Source organism: Alligator mississippiensis, chromosome 2 (genome assembly GCF_030867095.1).
Source record: "Alligator mississippiensis isolate rAllMis1 chromosome 2, rAllMis1, whole genome shotgun sequence".
NCBI lineage: Eukaryota > Metazoa > Chordata > Crocodylia > Alligatoridae > Alligator > Alligator mississippiensis.
Window position 1 is genome coordinate 227637648 of NC_081825.1, and position 21592 is coordinate 227659239.

Below are 21592 nucleotides of genomic sequence, written 5' to 3' on the forward strand. Positions count from 1 at the left end.
TTTGGCCACCCTTACCGTAAGGAAGTTTTGTCTTATATCTAGCCTAAATCTGCTCTCTGTCAGTTTGTGACCATTGTTCCTTGTTACCCCAAGTGGCGCCCTGATGAACAAAGCATCTCTGATCCCTTGCTGCCCTAATGAATTTGTAGGCAGCCACAAGATCACTTCTCAGCCTTATCTTGCAGAGGCTGAAGAGGTCCAGGTCACTCAGTCTCTCCTCATAGGGCTTGTCCTGTAAACCCCTAACCATATGAGTGGCCCTCCTCTGGACCCTCTCAAGTCTACCAACATCCTTCTTGAAGTACGGCACCCAAAACTGGATGCAGAACTCCAACTGCAGTCTGACCAATGCCGCATGGAGGGGAAGTATCACCTTGGTTTTATTCATCATGCATCTATCAATGCATGATAAAGCGTGGTTAGCTTTGCTTGCTAATTTCATCACACTGACAACTCATGTTCATCTTGGAGTCCACTATGACTCCGAGATCCCTTTCTGCTTCTGTGCTGCTGAGAGGGTCACTTTCCAGCCAGTATGTGTGCTGGATATTTTTGTGCCCTAGATGCAGCACTCTGCATTTGTCCTTGTTGTACTACATCCTATTGTGTACTGCCCACTTTTCCAACCTGTCTAGGTCTGCCTACAATCATTCCCTACCCTCCGGAGTGTGCACTTCACCCACAATTTAGTACTGTCCGCAAACTTAGACAGAGTACACTTCACACCCACATCCAAGTCACTGATGAAGACATTGAAGAGTTCAGGTCCAAGGACCAAGCCCTCTTGCCTGCAGAGCACCTGCCAGAGTCTGGATGTAGGAAACTAGCACCTACACACACAACCCCTAGCTACAAACAGCAAATTACTTGTTGGCAAGCTCCTGGGCTCTGTGGAAAGATACAGATTCTCAAGTAGGTTCTGGAGAAACAAAGCTTCAAGGACAGGAAGCATTTCAGGCTCTGAGATTTAAGCCTGTCAAAAGTCTCAAAACTTCCCATCCTCTCTCAGAATACACCTGTCAGCTTAGTGTCAATATTAGCAATTAGTTTATCTGCCTAAGACAGATGCCCAGCATTAGAAAGATTTTTTTAATCTAGTTGCAACACTGAAAATGTGAAAGCCCTTTAGAATCTAAGGAGGCAGTTAATAACACCAGCTCCCTTTCCTCTAGGAATGGGGTCAGGTAACCATTCTCTAATCATTTAGGAAGATGCGCCAGAACTGGAGATAAGCGTTTTTGCATCCCTCCAATTACAGTCAGAGAGATGATTCAAGAGTTTCAATCTGCAATACATAGTTCATAAAACATGTTATACAGGGTGATCATCGTTAGAAACAAGGCAACGTCATTCAGACACCAAGCCTGTCACTAGCCCTACACTGCTGAAAAGGTATCAAAGAGACTAGCCTAGATGCCAGCCCCATTAGCTTCTCTGATCATGCTGGGAAGAGCTGAGCCATAAATAGCAAGATACATTAGCAGGAAGAGTTTAGAGTAAAAGCCTTGAGGCACCTGCACACTGGCTGTAGAATGGGGGCATAAAATATGGTAGTCTGTTTTCATGAATTAGCCAGTGTAGGCATTTACATTAATTGTATCCCAGAAGGAAAGTGCTTACTTATCTATTTAAAAAAAAAAAAAAAGTAGTGGGGTGGAAGAAGACAGTATACCTACCAAGGCCAAAACTTGCCAGGTACTGCAGCCGTTGAAGCATTTGCTTGAAAACATTCTCTCCCTTTTGTTCCAGCTCTAGTGGCTGAACACCAAAAAATCAAACGAATTAGAAATTGGGGACCAGCACACTAGGGAAACAGGTCACGGAAGCTGAAAAAAGGATTTCTCAGGAACAAGGCAGGAATAAGATACAGGTTTATCATGAGAAAAGACTGTGGCTGTAGGAATTGCAGAACTGAGGAGACACCATTGTGTAGATGGGGTAGCTCAGTTTAGACACCCAAAGCTAGAGACGGGCCAAGTCCAGAACCACCCTGCTCCAAAACAGACCATCCCTTAGCCCCCAAAAAGTAAATATTAAAAGCAGACCCTCCAGCTTCAATATTAAAACCAAGTGCTGGAGAAAACCCTTGCTTTATAAGCCCAGACCTGCAGAAGAAGCCCCTCTACTCATCCCCATATTACCCTCCTCCCCTACACCACAGATCTACTCTCCCCCCCAACCCACCTCACCCTCCTCCCGTCAAAAGCGATTAAGGAAAAGCTGTAGAAATATTTGCCCAAAGCTAGAGCCTGTTGCTGGGCCTGGCTGTATTGTTGGTGGGAATACACACAGCAAACACGCACTGCAAGAAGCCCTGCGGGATTCCAGCCACTTCAGGGAGGCTTTGTGAGCCTAGCTCTGCGTGCACTGGCCAGACTATTGTGAAAGGGAAACAGAAAAACCGTTACAAACTCAAAATGCTCCCCATCTCAAATTCCACCCCCCTCCTTAGTACCCCCCTCCCACCAGCGGCCACCTTCAAGACAAATCAAAAGGGGAGGGGGTTACTTCTAAAGAGTGTGAAAAAGTTTCCTCAGTTAGATTTAAGGCAACAAGTCAGAGCTGCAAGGAGTCCTTTATCCGCCAGAGTAGCCTCCCACTGCTCCAGGGCTGGGCTGAGCTGGAATCCTGGGGGCCAGCTTTCTGAAGGCTGCCATTGATTTGTCACTGGTGATAAGTGAGGCCAGAACCGTTCCCACAATCCCCTGCAGAGGGGAAGATTCTCCAACAATGCCCAATAGAGGAGAAGCACAACACAAAGAGAGAAAATATGGAACTTAAAGGTCGAAAAATCTGGAATGTTTCTTTTCGCTAGCAAGTAACAACAACAACAACAACAAGAGTGACTATTCTGAGACCCAGGCAGGGGAAGGGAGACAATGGTTCAAAAGGACAGCTCATGAGAGCAAAGACCCTCTCTGGACAAGAAAGAGCAGATAGGAATTCTTCAGCCACTTGTCTCCAAAAGGGTCTTTCAGCTCAGTTTAACAATATTCCTTTAAAAAAAAAATCCACAACTGCTACTTTGCCAATAATAGGACCCTTTCAAACCTCTTTACACACAGACTCTCTTCCTCCCCTTTCTGAGGCTGCTGGGAACCAATTCTTTTACTTTTTGGGAAGATTTATTCTTGCAGAATTAAATAAATAAAAGAGTCTGGAAGTATAAAAAGACTAAAAGGTGAATTCCAAAAGCAAAGAGGGGGCCTTAACAGGGCATCACCTCACCACAGCGAGAATGGTAGAAGCAGCAGCATAGACACCCCCATATGTCATTGTTGACTAGAGATCAAGTGGTATCCTATGCCAATGGAAAATAAAAGGCAGGTGGATAGCAATCACAGATACCATCAAAGACCTATGGCTTTTTTGTAATTTGAACATTCAGGGAAGTCCCACCTTAGATTTGGTTCAACTTGTTTACAATGCACTTAGCCAATGCTCTGAGATCAGGTACAAATTAAATACGTCAGTACATCTAACTCATTTTTGAGTGGGGTAAGGGAAAGCCCTCTCCATTATCCCAACAAAAACTCTAAACTTGCATCTCTTCTACACAGGAAACGGTTGTGAAAGATAGGCTTGGTAGCATGAAACCAGAGCCAGTAGGTGCAAGCCTCAAGACAGCATGTTGCCTCCAGCCTCTTCCCAATTAGGCCAAGGTGAGGATCCTGTGGGTTGATGGATCTAACTACCAAAGTATCACATCAGGAGATTACAGAGATCTTGATCCTCAGATAACACGAGGAAAAGAGTATAAAGACATTAACAGCTAGGAGGAAATCCAGTAGGGAAGTGGTTCTCAACCTTTTTAGACACAGGAGCCCTTCATTAGATTCAAGACACCTCTCTGAAAATGTTAGTTCTTATTTTTCTGAAGTCAAAATACAAATGAAAACTAATACATCAGCTTTTTTTCTTTCAAAGAACCCAGAAAGATAACAGGACAAAATGTTTTTAACATTATGAATCCCTGTTTGAAATCTCTGGGTTTATCTTGTGAATCATGTTTGCATATCTAACAGTGTTAACGTCATGGGGCATCCCATAGCACCCTTGAGAGGATCTCCTGGTAATCTGGTTTAGAATCAATGCAATAAAGGGCATGACAGGTTAAAAATCACCATCTTAAAGTTTACGTGGAAACAAAAATTTCCAAGGGTAGCCATGACAGCTCTGAGCAGAGTGTTCCTCAACAGAAACACACTTTGCAACCAAATAGCCTCATTCTTCACATCTGCAATCTTCAAGTGAAGCCCAAAGTACAAAGTAAGACTCCCAGAATGCAAAACTCAGGACAAAAGGCTGACAGATATCCCCAATAAAGACAACCATTACCAATTTGGTCATTTCTTCTAAAACTGTTTCCTGTACCAAATCTAGATGTCTGAAGAGTGGTTGGGATCTTTCTTTTAAAGAGCTATGGGCTTTGGAACAGGGCCCAAGAAGTCACTGGTAAGATTTCCATTAATCAGTGGGGACTAGATTCAGTCTCAGAGCAAGTGAATCTTGTCAGGTCAGGATCAAATCGACTTTAGAAGTGGGATATCATTAAGCCATACGTACGTAGGGTCATGTTATTGTCCCTTTCCTTTAAGCTCTGGAACACATTTCCTCTCAAAAGCTATTTCTCCAAGATCCCTATTTCTTATCCCCAAGACGAATACAGTTACTTAATCCCAGATTTAGACTGTATTTAAAAAAATAGGCACATTAAAACGAGGCAGAATTACTCTGACCAGTTCATAACATTCACTGGACATCATTGTCATTACTCCCCAGACTTCATAGTCCCCACCCATTTCAGAGTACAAATATTTAGTAATTTGAAAAGCTACCTGGGATTTGAACAAGCATTAAAGACAGATGAGGTTTTAGGTCTGCAGAATTGCACAAATGTGTTTGTCGTCAGGAAGAAATAATCTTCTGTTCCTTGGGTCAAATCCCATTTCTTTCTTTTTGTCATGCAAAGATTTCTTGCCTAAACCTCCCTATACCCCCTGTACAATATTCAGTATGTGCAGAAAGAATCCTTGACATGAATGTGCTTAAGTGACAAAACAGCTCTCAGGTCAAAAAAATGCAGTGTTTATACAATGGGAGGGAAGTTCTCAAGGAGCAGTACTTTAGGCAGAAACCAAGTACCAAGACAAGCAGAAGAGGGTTGTTTCCTGTAAAAGGTTTTACAGATGCATTTTCTGCGGTAACCCCAGATCTATTTCCCCCCCTTATATTCTGTTTCCCAAATGTCTGCATATTTGGAAGAAGGATACACGTGCTGTAAAGCTGCATATTCCTATGAAGAGGAATAAACATTGGGAATTAGATCATGCTACACTTCAGTACAGTAAGTATTTAAAAAAGGAACGTTTTAATTTGGGAATAAGCCACCAACTTCACAATGTGAAGAGCTTTTTTAACAAATTACCGCTTTCAGCACTACAGTTCTTCATCCCTGACTCGAAAAAATTCAAAAGGCCCCCAAAAGAAAGTGTTCTAGTTGTCTTAGGGCCAAAAGAAAGACTAAACAGCCAGGAGAAGATCTAGGCATAAACCCTTTGCCCAGCACCCAGTGATCCAATACCTCTAGTGGACCATTAAGTCAAAACTGCAAATAGAACACTCTCAAAATATATTTTATGTAGATGATCCTCAGAGACTCCAGGGAAAGGCACTTAAGCTATTAAGTAAATATGGCTGCTTAGGGTAATTGCGTATTTATAGAGCTCTAACTAGCAATTTAGTTTAGTACTACCAAGAAGAGGAGACATTTAATAGTTATTTGAAGTTTACTGAAGCCAAAACATACTGAGTCAGGTCTAACACTTGGATTCTCAAGCAAGCTGGAGTTTAGCCTACACTCTAAATTCCCTGCTCTGTGGTTTAATACTTTAAATATCTACCCATGGTCCACTCTACAGGAGTTAAGAGCTCATGCTAAAAAGATCTTGGCAATGAATTGGATACCCTATTATAGCTAATTTTAAGAACTTTCTAGCAGAAAACAGGAATATACAGGAGTCTATAAAATCCCTTAGAGGAATTAGCTGCTACAGCCCATCAAAATGGCATTACTTTCATAACAGCTTTTGTCCCTCCTGTACCAGCCAACATATCCAAAACGAATAGGCTTTGCAGGATTGGATTTGATCAATAAACAAACATTGATTTTACCTGACACTCACAGACCAACAGAATAATATTTCCATCAGTAATCATCAACATTTGCATAAAGGAGACATTAAAAAAAATAAAGTAAAATAATCTGGGATGGAGGTACGGAAATCTGGAGCAGGCAGCTCTGTGTATGAGCAGGTGCGCGCGCGCACACACACACAGCAGCAGCTGCAGGAGCTGGGGGCCATGCCAGTAAGGATGTGCTGGGAGATGGGGGTTGGAGCAGCAGGGTTGGCAGCAGTGGGAAGCCCAGTGCTGCCAGCTGCTTGCTCTGCCCAGGCCCCAGATGAGGTAGGGTCCAAATTCCCATGGAGACTGGCTCAGCCCCGCCTCCATGGGAGTTTGACCCCTACCCCAGTCAGGTAAGGGCCAAACTCCTGTGGAGACTGGGCTGGGCCATGCTCTGTGGGAGTTTGACTCCTACCCAAGCTGGGACCTGGGCAGAGCAAGTGGCCCCAGGCTCCCAAGATCTTCCTGCCCTGTCCCCCAACCTCCCATCCTGGCACAGCCTTACAGGCATGGCTCCCAGCTCCTTCAGTGGCTGCCACATGTATGTAATCAATTAAAAAAAAACCACTGGAGGTGCACCAATACATTAGTCCAATATCAGATCGGCATAATATAAAGAAAATGGACTATATTGGAAAAAAAAAAAAAAAAAAAAATCGGCTTTTTTTGTCTGATGTGGCTGATAAATGCCGCATGCATGCGCGTAGCCACACTGCAGCACACAGGCAGCAAGGAGCACAGCCTGGCAGCTTGGAGAGCTGTGTCCAGCTGGTAAGTCTGTTGTGGTGGAAGGGGAGGTGGGAGAAAAGAGAGGTGAGGGAGGGCAGGTCAAGGGAGTGGGGCTGGCACTGGAGCTGGGGCTACCCAGCCAAGGCAGGATGCGGGACGGAGCTGTGGCTCATCCAGAGGGTGCAGCTCCCACAGCTGCATGCACCCTGAGAGGCATGGGGGCGTGTACCCCTGGATCTGCGCAAGGCGGAGTGGGCTGCCGCTGCAGACTGCAACCAGGGCTGTGCTGGGCTCTTCCTGGATGCGGCTGGGTCCAGTTGCGCTCAGGGCGGGGTGGGCAGCTGTACTAGGAGTGGGCATTGTCGGGGGGGGGTAGAGAGACAATGCCCACTCTTAGTACAGCTGCCCACCCCGCCCATACAGGTGAATTTTAGGGTGTCTGCAGCCCCCCCCCCATAGCCTCCCTCCCAATACCGCCATCACCCGCCCCAAGTGCAACCCAGCCCAGCCCCCGCCAGGAACAGCCTGGTGCCTCCCTGGCCCCAGTGGCAGCCCACCACACCCCACGCAGATCTGGGGACACACGCTCCCCATGCCTCCCAAGGTGCGTACAGCAGTGGGAGCTGAGCCCCCCTCCCTGCAGCCCCTGCCCTAGCCCCACTCCCCCCTTCACTGCAGGGGCCTCAAGCTGCCTCTCCCACACCCCTTCTCTCCCTCCTCCCCTTCCACCACAGCAGACTTACCAGCCGGACACTAGTCTTCAAGCTGCCAGGGTGCGTATTGGAAATGGGATCAGTAACAGCCAATATGCCTTCTTAAAAATCGACTACCAGTATCAGCCCAAACAATCTCTATTAGTGTGCCCCTAAAAAAACACCCCTAATTTTATACAGTTCTGAAAATTTTAATTAAAAAATTAAAAAATCAAAATAAAGACTTAAAAATAAACATTGATTTTTAGCCATCACAATTAAAACAAACAAACAATTCTGCTGAGCCTAAAAATGAAGTAGTTGCATGAAAGTGATGAGGTAAGGTCTTGAAAGTGAAGACCAGGGAAAAAAAGTTAAGTGTGGAAAAAGGAGGCTTCATAGACAGATATAGGGAAACTGCAGTGGAGGGGGGAGAAATATCACCCTACAAACTGTAGGGCAAATCAGAACAATGGCTCCTATTTATTTTGCTCATCAGGATTTCTCTATTTACTTTTGTCTGCCCCCATTATTTGATTTATCCATCTGTGCCTCTCCAATAAGAGTCTTCAGGCCTTTCTATTAATTAAATCTCTGAATCAGGCAGGTATAATTAATTTAAAACAAAAATACCATGTTGGAGAAGAAGGTGGCTCAGAGTTCTAGTGACTGGAAACAGTCTTTCATATATAAATTCCGGTTTCAATCCAGCCCAGGCTGGTAACAACTAAGTGCCAGTCTTCAGTTGGCCAGGTGAAGAGAGCTGGTATGTCTCAATCCAGTTCTTAATAGACAGATGCTCGCATCACGAAAGGTAGCATCAACTGCAGTACAGACCTTGTCAGTAACCAGAGAAAAGCAATTTAGCTCTTACATACTACCAGAGCAATGAATCTGAGAGAGAGAGAGTACCAAGAGGCCAAAGTTTCAATGGACCATGGAAACTGAATTCTCCCTTTTACTTTTAAAGGAAATCTTTTAGATGCGCATGGGGATACGTTAGCAGTTGAGGAAGTTGGTTTGGCTGTCAGCCACCCCAGGTATATTCAGAGATAAAAAAAAAAAAACCAAAACAGTCCTCCAACAATGCCATCCTGACATATTCACCAACAAGAAATTCACTTAAAAAAAACAAACCCATAGAAACAGACATCAAGTATTTTGGAGGGGGAAGGGATATTGCTGCCATCTCCACATCCCAAAATATGGGGACTGTACCACTTCAGTAAGTGCATTTTCTCAAAGTCACCTGTAATCTACCTTGTACTAAACTCGTTGTTATGAGGTTCCAGCTGAACTTTGTGCCCTTGTCATTCAACCACACCAGTCATTTAAGTTCCATTCCACAGTTCTCAACCCAAGTAACAGCTGGAAGGTATGAGCCAGAGAGCTGCCAACGCAATGGCCAAAACCACATCTCCCCGTGTAGCCTACAAACAAATGACTTTAAGGGAAGTTTGACTTATTCACTAAATTCTAACAGTAAAGCTAAGCCAGGAAAAAGAAGCAGGGGATGGGCAGGAGGTAGTCTGCAGAGATCAGGAATGAAGAACAGCAGAGATATCCATTATGATCCACATGTCATTTCCCCTAGTGCCCTGAAAGAAATGCAAGCCTATAGAAAAACAGGCAGGTAATGCCTACTGCAAGTTGGGATCATTGATAACAGCCTATTACAAGAGGTGGCAGAGACAAAGTCAGATTTCCTTTTGAGATTGATCACATTTAGTTTTAAAGCATAAATGATAAAACAACGGACCTCAGAAAGGGAGGACGGCAAGAGAAAGTGGAGCAGCCAATTCATAAGAGCTTGTCTACATTCCCCCTCACAAAATCCTACAGGCTGTGTCATAACTTGTACCACACTTCACCACACTCCATTCACAGATACTTTGTTGGCACATTAAGATCAACAGTAACTGCCCACTTGTATGAGACAAAATACCTGGGGCTAGTACTCTGGGGGCATCAAAGTGTTTGGGCATTTGGTGGTGGGAGGCTACCCAGCATGGAGCAGGCTCTTCTGACTTATTAAAATAACTAGGAATAATAAGGAAACACTGCCAAAAAGCCAGTCAGAAAAGGAAATGTTTATTTCTGCTAAGCTATCCCCCATATTCTGGGCAGAAGACTAGTTTCCATTCTGACCTCTATCATTTCTATTGCATGGTCACATTTCACTGGGTTTGTTTCCCCAAATTTCTAATTTTAATTTACCATTAAGAATTTGGTAAAGGTCTGGCCTTCATTTATACATTTCACTATATCTAATTTGACACTGTAATCAGTTTTCTGGCTCAGTTTAGCTGGCTATTGCTTTTGATCTGCTCTTCACAAAAACTCCTAGGCTGGTATAGGTTGCATCAATCAGCTACACCATTTTAAATTTGGGATTATTTGCCACATTAACCTGAAAAGGAGTGCCAAATCCCAGGAGCCATGTTTTCAGCAAAAGGACTGGATTGTATTTTCATCTGATAATACATTTTTGTTCTCAAGTATGTTCTGATGGAGATAATATTTGCTTGTTTGGTCAGGATGGTATCAGTCAGTCATCCCAGTTCTGCTCTACAACTACTATACCTGAAATTATTGTGTCCAGAAATCGTTGGTTTTCAAATCTGCAAGCAAATAATTTTATCCCAGATATATTACCTTGGAATTTACTTCCACAAAGAGGAACAGGTTGAATTATATTATCAGCTAGCTACAGCAGAATAATCAATGTGTGTTGTATTCATGTAGTTATTCATTTATAACAACTCAGAGGATCGTTTTTCCCCCTTAATGGAAAGTTTTAAGCTCTTCACTACATTTTATTTTACAATCCTGAAATACAGAATGCAAAATGTGTTGCTATGCCATCATTTGAGAAAAAGCCTGAAACAAACTCATTGAGATCTCACTTTTGTCTTTTCCAGATTAACCTGTAGGCTTCATGTGCTGCAGTATGTTTCTAGCAAATGTAGGTGTTTGGCAACTGTCCTAGTCATTTAAAATGAGCTTTGGGCTTTGCAGCTGATTCACTTGAGTGGGTAAGTCACGATGTACATGCTGAAGATGTCATTCCTGTCTCATTCCCCTTCCTTGCTTGAAGGCTTCTGTTTGCATACTGTCTGTTTTCACACAGCAGTTGATAGTTTGTTACATAGATTTAATTGTGCCACGAGTTTTCTGTCAGGTCAAGGCTCAGTCCTGAGTAGCAAACTGAGTCAAGTGGTTTGTCTACTTTATGGACTTAAACGTATGTTTATCTCCAATGTTCCCCCTACCTCTATCTGTTAATGAGCATCTGCAAACCAGAGATTCAGTCAGGTTTAATTTTTCAGGAAATAATCATGTAAGTTTCCACCTTCTTCTGCTGCACTACTATCTGGGACACTTTCTGTTATTCCTACAGCAGAACCAAATAGCACTAGATCATCATGGTTTTTGAGAACTTTATTCCCAGTTTATTCCAAAACAGGCGTTTGCACAGGCAGAACAGAAGGCAAAAATCCTGAGGAGTTATGGGTGGAGAGACAAATTAGGAGTGGAGACTAAATGTTTGCTAGTGAAACTTGACTAGAAGATGCACATAAAGCACTGTTTATTTTTTTGCTGCTTTGAGATTTGTTCTAACAATGATAGCTCATCCCAGCTCCCCTTCTTCAAATAAGTAAAACTAAATGCAAGCAACTGTCATTTTCCTAGGCTCTTTCAAAATATATTAACCAATTACTTCCCAGTTACAACAGGAGCAAAGTATTGGTAGTGCCCTCTACTCTTTCTTCCCTATGGCATGTTATAGGTGTTTTAGATATTGTTCCTTGTAATTGTGAGCAAGGGCTTGAGGTGATGATTTTGGATATTCCTTCAGTTAACAACACTTGCCTGAGAATGCAGGGGACTGGGCTCAATGGCTCAAGAGGCCCTTTCCAGTCCTATGTTGTAATCAATTCTTAACATGATGGGCACTTGGGAGAAATTGACTGGCTTCCTCAACAGAGGATGAGCAGATTCAAGGCAAAGAGAAGTTTGAAGCTGGGAATTCAAGGAGAAGAACAACGGGTCCTTTTTGGCAGATCAGTATTCCAGAGGGACGAAGGCCCTTGAACACAAGTGATATGTGAGGTATTGTACAGGTGCTAATGGTCAGCTACCCTGGGTTAGCTTTTACTTATCACAGGAAAGAAGCAGATACAAAAAACAGTTACCACAGAATAGCTGTGACAAGTATCCCCACCACCACCCCTTTAGAAATTGGGTCGTCTATATCCTGTTGCTTCTATGCAGCAAGGTTCAAGAAGGCATACCATGCCCCCAAGCCAGGTGGGGTGAAGAGTCTGCTGAGAAGTAGCCGCCCCCACAAAGCATGGTCTGCAGTTAGAAATTCTTCTGAACAATGAGGGCCAAGTCACAACCATCTCTGTGAGAAGAGAACAGGACCAGAAAGGAAAGAACTAACACGGGCATGCTCTTTCTCCATCCCCCCTCTCAACTCCCAATCTGCCTCAGTTTAAATTGTAAAATTGCCCCACTCTCAAGACTTTCTATGAAAAGGCTCAGGACTGAGACAGCAACTAGTAATCCTAAAATGCATGCCATTTTTCTCCCTACCCAAACAGTTACCAGGAAAAGAAAGAATTTGATCATTTGACCACTCACCAATTACCAACATTGGAAACTAAAACTGAGCAGAAAAAAGAAGAGAATGAAGATGTCAGTTTATTTTACTCTAATCCTTGTTCTTGTCATGAGGCATGATCTAGGAAAGGGGAATGACAAGGTCAGGGCATGGCATTTCCTTTTCTCTTCAAGAGAAAAGTAGAGGACATAAAGGCGCTGGGTTTCGTATCAGAGGACAGAGGACAACTGGACTGTCCCCCATGATGGCCACCCTACTCCTGGCTTCTGTGATCATATCCATGCTGATTCTCCTCTCCTCCCAAACTCTACAAGTCTCTCTTCCCTTTTACTCCCCCTAACCATCTTGTCACAAACACCCAGCCACCAACTTCCATCCAAAGCACCACTCAGGATGGAAACTCCAGTCTCAAATTCAGCACAAACAAGTACAAAGATGCAGCCTCTGCACTGGGGCTGTTATCAAGTTCTAGCACTATTTCCTGCAAAATCAGCTCCTTCCCTCCATCCCACTAGTTAGATCTCAGTCACTTCCAACCTCCTCTTCCTTTCCATCTTACCCAAATCTAGTGCTGCTCTTGCACAGTCCTTCAACATACTGTTGCTAAATTACCTCCTCTGCCACTCAGAATTCCAAAGATCTATATGGCTGGATCCCTTTGACTGTCTCTCCATTTAATCATCATCAATCAAGCTCAGGTTCCTGGCACTCACTTTCAAAACAGCACATACCCTGGCTCCTACCTATACCTCCATTCTCATTCCTCCTCCCCGACATCTCTTCTTACTACTAATGCCGCACGCAAGCCTCCTTCTAACTTATTTCTTCCAATCTCATCATGTTTCATGTCACCTTTTTCCTTTGGAAAACCTCTTATTCCACTTCAGCCTTACAGCTCCCATTAATCCAAAACCTAAAGAAAGCTAACTAGAAGGTTGGGGTTTTGGTTGTAGCCGTGTTGGTCTAAGGACATAGGCAGACAAGTTTCTTTGAGTAATATCTTTTATTAGACCGAGTAGCCGGAAAAAAGTTCTAGGCAAGGTTTTGGGCACAGTCTCCCTATGCCTAAAGAAGGGTGACTACATCCGAAAGCTTGTCTGAAACTTTTTTCCCAGCTACTCAGTTGGTCTAATAAAAGATATCACTCAAAGAACCTTGCCTGCCAATTAAAAGACTGGGGTATTTTAATTTTGGACCTTATCTGTCCCATCAGCATATCATGCATCTGATCTGTCTCATCTCTTTTATTGAAGCCAAACCTTTTATGGCAGGCAGTTTATCTTCCTTTGAATGGTACAGTGCTGCATAATAACTCGTCTGCCTAGTGAGAAAAAATATACTGGAATCCCAAACAACTTGGTCTTACCAAGACTAGCTTCACTTTAAACAGCAGGATTTGGAAATGACTGGGGGGTTTAAAGAAGCAAACTCTTAATAGGCCCCAAAACAGGAGTAGGTTTCCTGGTGAAGGCAGTTTTTCTGCACAAGAGGTGACTGCATGCGTAAGACAAGGATGATGGAGGATTGATTGGGCTTTTAAATAAGTTTCTCTTCCTTGAGCCTCCCCTCCCCTCCCCCATTCAGCAGTGGGGCTGAAGCTATCCCTTATCCTCTTCAAAAGCAGCAGCAACCAGAGTCACTTTTTCTGCCTTTCCAGAAGAAGCACAGCAGAAATAAACTCTGGGTGATAAATTATGCAGCACCTTTGTGCGGGCTGCCTCTTGGCCAGACGGGAAATTTTTCTCCCAAAGCCTTTTGTTTCCAGCTTTGATCCCAGCTTTGGATCTGCTCTCTTCACCACTCCCTCTGCTTGGAGGTGAAGGGAGAGCTGACACAGGCCAAGTCAGGGCTCACTGCAAGTCACAGTCAGACCTTCTTTTAGGCTGGCTCCCCTCCCCCTTCTCAACCTGTAACTGTCCTCGAGTCTGAAAAGGTCCTATTAAACATTTTCCAGAGGGCCTTACAGAGGATACATTATTTTGATGGATGCTGGGACTAAAGAAGGGGATTTCTAAGCACAGGGAAATAATGGCATTTGTTCTAATGGGTTTAAGAGATGCCCGGGGGCACCAAAAAGGTTTGTTTCTCTGTAAATCAAAAACACAGAAGACCAGAAAATGGAGTCAAACAAGTAAGCGCCAGGAAGCAGGGAAATCGGGCTCTATTTAACTGCTGCTCTTGGTTACAGCCAACTTGGGCTGCTTGGAAAAACAGCACACACACTCATCACTGGCACAAACTTAACAGGGAAAACAAAGAGACAACAGGGGTCAAACTGGGGGTGGCAAGCAGGAGGAGGAGGCAAACTTGTGTCCCCACCCCCTACCAGAGAGTCAGATCAATTATCCCTGAATACTAACAAGATTTCTGATTAAAGAACTGCTGCTATGCAATAGAGACAGAAAGCTCCAGCAGCCAGGAGAGGCTGTCAGGCAGTTACAAAGGAACATAGAAGATGATGCCCTGTTGGGCATACTGAGGAAATCACTGTTCTGATAACTAGGAACCCGGGTCTCCCCTGCCTGAAGTTCCAATTCTTTCTCATTGCTGGTAACTTTAACCTCAGGGATGAAACCAGCTAACTGCTATGGAACCTGGGCTTCATTTTCATGCAAAACTGTCACCCCAGAACAACTTCCAGCAATGAGTATTTCCCTGAATGGTGCTACCATCATAAAGAAACATCTGGATTTTTTTCTTGTTTTAATTCAAGATATGAGATCACAAGATGCTTCATTTAGCTAGGAATATCATTATGAGAATTCTAGAGGGCTGCATTCAAACCTGGGATTAGTCTGAGAACAAAAGCTTAAACCTTTTTTTGCTTAAATCTATTTTTTATTTTTAATCCAATTTACAGTTCAAGCATTTAACGCAAATATACAAGGCTAACCATTAAACGAAATCAAACTCTGGGTATGCCAGTAAAACCTACAAAAAACAAACACCAATGACTAGATGCCTTACAACTGCCAGCCGTACATGGAAGAGAAATTCAAGAGTCCCTGCTGCCATGTATCACACCCTAAAGGTTACACTGCCATTTAAGGTCTTGATGCAAGCATGTGTCTGCTCAATGACATATTATTGTGCTATTTTCAAGAGTCAGACTCCTGTCAGCACAGAAATTCTGATATTGCTAGAAAATATGCCTTGATCTAGAGAATCTGAAACCTTGCATACCCAGGTCTATTTGATACTAATGAAGTCTCTATCAAAATTTCCCTCCCTGCCATTTGTATTGAATTGCCTCCTATATGGATATGTAACATTTAAGAAAGGTTTGATTATCACTGCAGCCACAAGTTCTCAGAGGCCAGATGTGTGAACCAGGCTGCCTCAGCACCAAATGGTTAATACTATATGGTTGAGATGCAAAGAATTTAGCAAAAAAAGCTCAACCCACTAAACATCAAAGTCACGTCCAGACAAGCACAGACGTTTGGGTCCCTGGGGTCAGTAGCAACAGCACACCTTGCGCTGCAACTACCTGTCCCTGGAGAACACCCATGCCACACTCACTTTGGCACATAGCAAGTTACCCAGGGGGGCAGTAGGAGAGGCTGGGGTTGTACAGCCTTACCTGAGATCCTAGGGACCTCCCAAGGCTGCAGCAGTGGCGATCCTACCAGGCAGACCCTGGCTGACAGCCGCAGTGCAGCTCCGGGAGGCCCGGCTCCGCTTTTCAGTGGCGTGCACTGCCCATGCATGTGCTGCTCCGGTTTTTTGTTCTGTGTATCCAGGGGTCAAAAAAACCCATGGAAAAAAAAAAACAGAGCAGTGCACGCATAGCAGCACACCCTTGCAGCACAGAGAACACCTGATTGTGTGGTATGTGGCGCTCCAGATGTGTTTGCAGTACCACATATCGCACAGTTGTGCTCATCTGGACACGCCCCAAGGTAGCAATCACTCCCAAAATAACACATCCTTGAACCACCATATACTGTATAAAGCCTTAATAAAGCCACTGTCCTCTGGGACATGAACTGTCAGTGGATCCACAAATTCACTATTTCTGCCTTGAGTATTAGGAAATCCAAATCTTTGCAGAAGTAGGTACAAAAAGAAAGGATTAAAGAAATATCACTGCACCCTGTCTCTGGCCACTGCAGACAACAAAATCCCATAGAAGAGAGACGCCCAACATAACAGCCATATCAAGGAACCAAAGCCACTGCAGACCTAATGGTAAGAGCCTAACTGTCGGGGACGTTAAATTCATGGATGACAACTACGATTAGCATTCTTTGTAATGATCCCTGTGAAATACAGACAGCCACTAACTACAGTATGCCAATTAATGCAGTGGGTTTACTGAATGCCAAGAGAACTCCAGCTTTATATACTGTATCAGGTAAAGGCAGAACACTTTAAGGGGAAGCTGTCAATTTTAAGAAAAAAAAAATCTTTGGTGTGAAAATGTTTTACTTAAATGTTGCAAGTAATGCCTTCAGGAAGAAATAACATGAGATTGTAAAAACATTCTGTTTTTGCCACCTATATAATTCCTACATTTGACAGCCACTTTGAATATAGACAGGTTCAACAGTTCCCATATTTCATAACTCTTTTACTCAGCAACAGGGAAAATAGCACATTCTTTGAAAAGAAGAGAAGTTATGGCTACAAAATACAAGCAATAGCAGAAAGACTCAGCACATGTTTAGAACCTGCTCAAACTGTTAACCAGTTCTAAAAATCTTGACTAGGTTTCAAGGTGATAATATATTATAAATGCTTAAAGAGATGTCATAAAGTATATACATCACAGTACACTGTGGCATATTGCATTAGAGGAAGCACGGAGATGTCTTTAGGCAAGACAGTTTCTGCATCATTTCCCCACCTATACAACAAAGATAAATATTGGCCTTTTCCACAGACCTGTTTAAGCTTTAGAGACATAAAGGTGTCAGGTGAAATACTATTCTTATGAAGTTTCACTATCTGTATTTAAGTGTAAGAAGTTTTAAAATTAATATGAAACAATTAATGCTGATTTTCCAGGCCAGTGAAAAGAAGATTTTAAAAAGTGAAAACATAATGCAGTCTTTTTCAGTTCTGCCTCTAGGTAATGGGTAGTCAGTCCCAACACCTGCAGTAGCCCCTTACTGGTTTGAGCAGTAAACTACTGAAATACAAACATTTAGATCCAAACAAGTTTTATTTTAGGCTATCCATGAACATATTGTACAGAAACACTGATATCACTCTTAGGGTTTTACAGAACTCTATTAATCTAGTTTGGTACCTGAATGAACCTGACAATTCCCGTTTAAGGTTCATAAAATAGCCAGATTTTTGTCTTCAAACTATACGTTTATTGATAAAGTTTTGTTACAATATGTACCCTAAATCCCAGGGCATAAGTCACAGAAAAAGGATCTTCTATCAGAAACTTTTTTAAACAGTTTATTTTTATGTATTTAGATTATACTCTTGTATACTGACCAATCGTATGAAATTTTATGTGGGTATATTTAGTTTTTGCTACCACTGGCATGCTCTGGTGCACACAGAAGTATATAAAATACCACCCTCATTCTTCTCCTTGTAGCACTTATTCTTTAATAGGGGGCTAGGGGAGCATTATTTGCATTATATCTGCAATTACTTTGTTAATACTGTCAAAAGAGAAGCAGTCAGTGTCCCAGTCTAGCCTTCATAAGTGGCTTTCTTTACCTTTGGAAGATCATCCAAAGTAACCCGATCAACAATTATGTGAACCCTCTGCACACCTATGAGGTTTGGTGCATCTTCCACAGTTGACAGAAGAGGGAAACAGAGGTTTTCAGTGACTTGCCCAGGCTTACACAAATCTGGAGAGTCAGGAACAGAACCTGGAAATCCCAATTCCCAGTCCCAGCTCTAGGTCACGCTTGCTTTTCTGGAAACTTTCATTTTAGTTTGGGACTCCAAAAGTGTATCCAGTAGAACTGTGAAGTAAAACTTTAAAAGGAAGATTTTATTCTGTTGGCAGAAGTTCCAAGAGCTAAAACATGCACATCACTCGAACAGATTCTGAAGCAGACAAACTAAAATGGGCCATCACTCCATCAGACCCTTCCTTTTTCACCAACACCATCAATGCATGTAATTAGCTTGTGCAACTCTCCCTCTTCTCACCTGCAAAGCAATTTTCCACATGCCCCAGACATCTGTATATCCTTTTGGGCACAAACTTCCCAAGTTACAACTGCCACTCTGTTAATTAAGGGGCAAAGTTCAAGCAGAACTACTTGTTTGGTTAAGAGCCCCTCTTCCTACCCAAGGCAAGATGAAGTGGGAAAAAAGTAGTGTTTTAAAGGCTGTTATGTTTCAACTGGGTGGCACCCTGAATGTCTTGGGAACAGATGCTGTATAAATAAAATTATTAAATCCTTTGTCTTTCTCACAGATACTGTAAGATGCAATGTGGAAAGGTATTTTATAGAAAAGCAGCATAAACAAATGCAGGCAGTATTTATACTTTCCTTAACCTAGCACCCCAAAACGACAGAAAAATAAGTTATTTTTAAATTATAGTAAAGGGGATATCAGTTCCCATAAATGCACCCTATCAAACTCCCAAGTTCCTCCTGAACATAGTGTGGAAACACCAGAAAAAAAAAAAGGAAACTCCTTGAGTTGACCTCTATAGGATGTGATTTGTCTCTTTGTCAAGCAAACACAGCAACTGACTAGCACTTCATAGTAAAACATCCCCCCACACTGATATTAACAGCCAGGGCACATTAACTTGAAGCACTTTGGTAATAACCAAAATTAAGTTCCTTCCAGCCCTGTACCTACATAGCTATGCTTTCGATTCTTCCCACTCCTGCTCACTTCCAGCTAAACACCTGTGTGGCACTTAGAAGTCATAACTCCCCTACTTGGTAGCACCAGATTTTTCTAGGACACGGACTTGCCTGCAACCCTGTTTACCCTGCGTTTTCCCAGCTGTTTTGGCACCTTCTTGGAAGCTCCACGCAGCCAGGATTCTCAATAGAAAGGAAATAACACTGCTGGAAAACTAGAGGCGATCTGATCGTGCCCCAGGGAGAAAGCTTGCGGAACGATGGGCGCTTTGACTGCCACAATTCCCTGCATTTTCAAATCAGCATGGGAGAAAATGGATAAGTGAAATTACACAGGAGCAGCCAAGAGTGGAAGAAGAGAAATGAGCTGGGATGCCTCCTTTCCACTTCAAGTCCTATTCCCAGTACATACACACACAGACACTCTCTCTCCCTCTCTCAAACAAGGACAACACTGGAAGGTGTTCAGACATCCTTCCTTCATTCAGCCCCCTGCACAAACAGTCATAGAGAAGTAAAGCTGGAAGGGACCTCCAAGGGCCTTCTTTTTTCCTTTCTTTTTTATCTTATTCAAAGCCAAATCAGTTCCAAATTCAATTGGGCAAAGCCAATTAGTCACAACCCAAAATTTGCAGAGTGCAACTGTCAAGCCTGTGTGACTCTATCGCCCCCCCAGACCCAGGTCTGGGGCTTCAGCTACTCCCCCAATTCAGGAAAGCATCCTGCATGTAAGCCCCAGGCTGGGAGGCCTTGGGGTCTGGCTTGATTTTAGTCAAAAGACCAGAGGTCATCCCCTCCAACCCCCATTATCCCATAGTTAATTGCATTACGGGAGGACCTGGAGTTTTACTGAGAGCAAATAGGTCAACAAGCTCATTCACAACCAGGACTCCAGGCTGCTTCTTTCCTGCTCAGTATCCTACTACAGAGGTGGACCACCCCCAACATCTCGAGGTAGAAACGTCCCAGGAGCCAGACTGCCAGAGCAGGGCAGGAGAAGCCGAGGGAAGGGAAGGTGCTGGGGAAGCACCTCAGTTTCTTCCGAAGGAAAAAAAAAAAACAAGCCACGGGGGGCGAGGGACCAGCTCCCTCAGAGCAGGGCTGTAGCTTTAAGGGGCCCGTCTCCTGGGATGAGCAGCCACATTCCTGCCCGCGAGAGGCTGCTGCCCCGACACGCAGGGGAGGCTGCACGGGACCTGCCCGCAGCCTTCCCGCGCCCGAGCCGAGCGGGACTGGGACGGGGACCGGGCGCAGACAAAGGGGCCCCGGGCGCGGGCAGCAGCACGCGGGGGAAGGGGCCCCTGCGGCCGGGGCTTTGTGAGGGGCCCGCGCTGTGCAGGGGGAAGCCCCGCAGGGGATGCCGAGCCGCGGGGGCCCTCCCGGGTGCTGCCGGTGGGGGGCACAGCACGTCCTCGCCCTGCACCTGCACGGCGCCCCCCGGGCAGCGTCCTCCGTCCCCGGCCGCGCCGCTTACCTCGGGCGCAGACTAGGGCGAGCAGCGGCAGCACGGAGCCCCCGAGCCGCCGCATGGTGGCAGCGCCCGCCGCCGCCCGGCAACTTCTCCGGGTCCCTGTGGCGGCGCCGCTGGAACGGGACGGGACGCACTGGGCTGGCTCGCGCTGCCTCCTCCAGCGCCTCCGCAGCCCAGGCAGCTCCGGGGCTGGGGGCTCCGGCTGCCCCGCTCCGCCCGCGCCGGCCCAAGCCCTGCCCCCAGAGGAGGAGCCCCGCTGGCGCTGCCCCCGCCCCGCTGTCCCCGGCCGGAGCTCGGGGGAACCGTCCCCAGCTCGGCGAGCCTCCGCCGCCCCCTGGGGCAGGACCGCGCTCCCCTCGCACGCCACCCCTCTTGCCGCCTCCTGAAGTAGCCCCGGGCCCCTCAGGGAGCCCTGCGCCGCGGAGCCTCCAGTAGGGGCCCCAGCACCCTGCGGCGCCTCGAGAGCCTTTGAGGGGTGCCGCCGAGGAGCACTGTCGGATCGACCGGGGCACTTCACATCGGAACCCCTTGGGGTTCAAACCCGCCTGACCTTTGCAGTCTGCTCTGCAATGCCTTGAGTTGTCCCGTAGTGGAATAAGCCCCAAGTGAAAAGAGAAGAGCTAGCATTGTCTGAGGGGGTCCCTGCATCTCTCGAAATCAATAAATAAAGGCTGAGAACCGCTGCCAGGCAGCTAAGGGTGAATCCAGAGGGGGTGCGGTGGGGCAGCTGCACCCCCCTGTCAGATGGGATCACACCCCAAAGCAGGCCTTTCCCCACTGTTCACAAGCATGTCCCCTGTCCTGCTTCTTTGCCTCCCTCACCTGCCACTACTGCTTTTTCCCCAGTGGTCCAGAAAACCTCAAAGCCCTCTTCTGCCTGCTGCAGCCAGGCTGCCCAGGGGTGGGCTCAGCTGGGAAGAGTGACAGCAGCAGCAGGGATGGATAGGGGGGCTCCCCCTTCCTATGCCTGCTCCTGGGGGATTGGGTAGGGTGGGGGGATGCACCCCTGCCCTTCTCTGCTGCTATGGCTCTCCCTGCCCAGCCCCCTCCTTGCTCAACTGGACCAGGTAGCAGAGGCTCCTGG

At 45.1% G+C, this 21592-nt stretch overlaps 1 protein-coding gene across 2 annotated transcripts in view; it reads right to left on the reverse strand.

Annotated features, from left to right (window-relative positions):
• Positions 1–20701, reverse strand: part of LRP4 (LDL receptor related protein 4) — a 111759-nt gene extending 91058 nt beyond the window's left edge. For both annotated transcript variants that reach the window (XM_019476693.2, XM_019476692.2), the window contains exon 1: positions 20512–20701. In XM_019476693.2, the coding sequence (XP_019332238.1) occupies positions 20512–20566 (55 nt within the window). In that variant the 5' untranslated portion in view covers positions 20567–20701. The remainder of the gene's footprint in view (positions 1–20511) is intronic.
• Between the last annotated feature and the right edge of the window lie 891 nt (positions 20702–21592).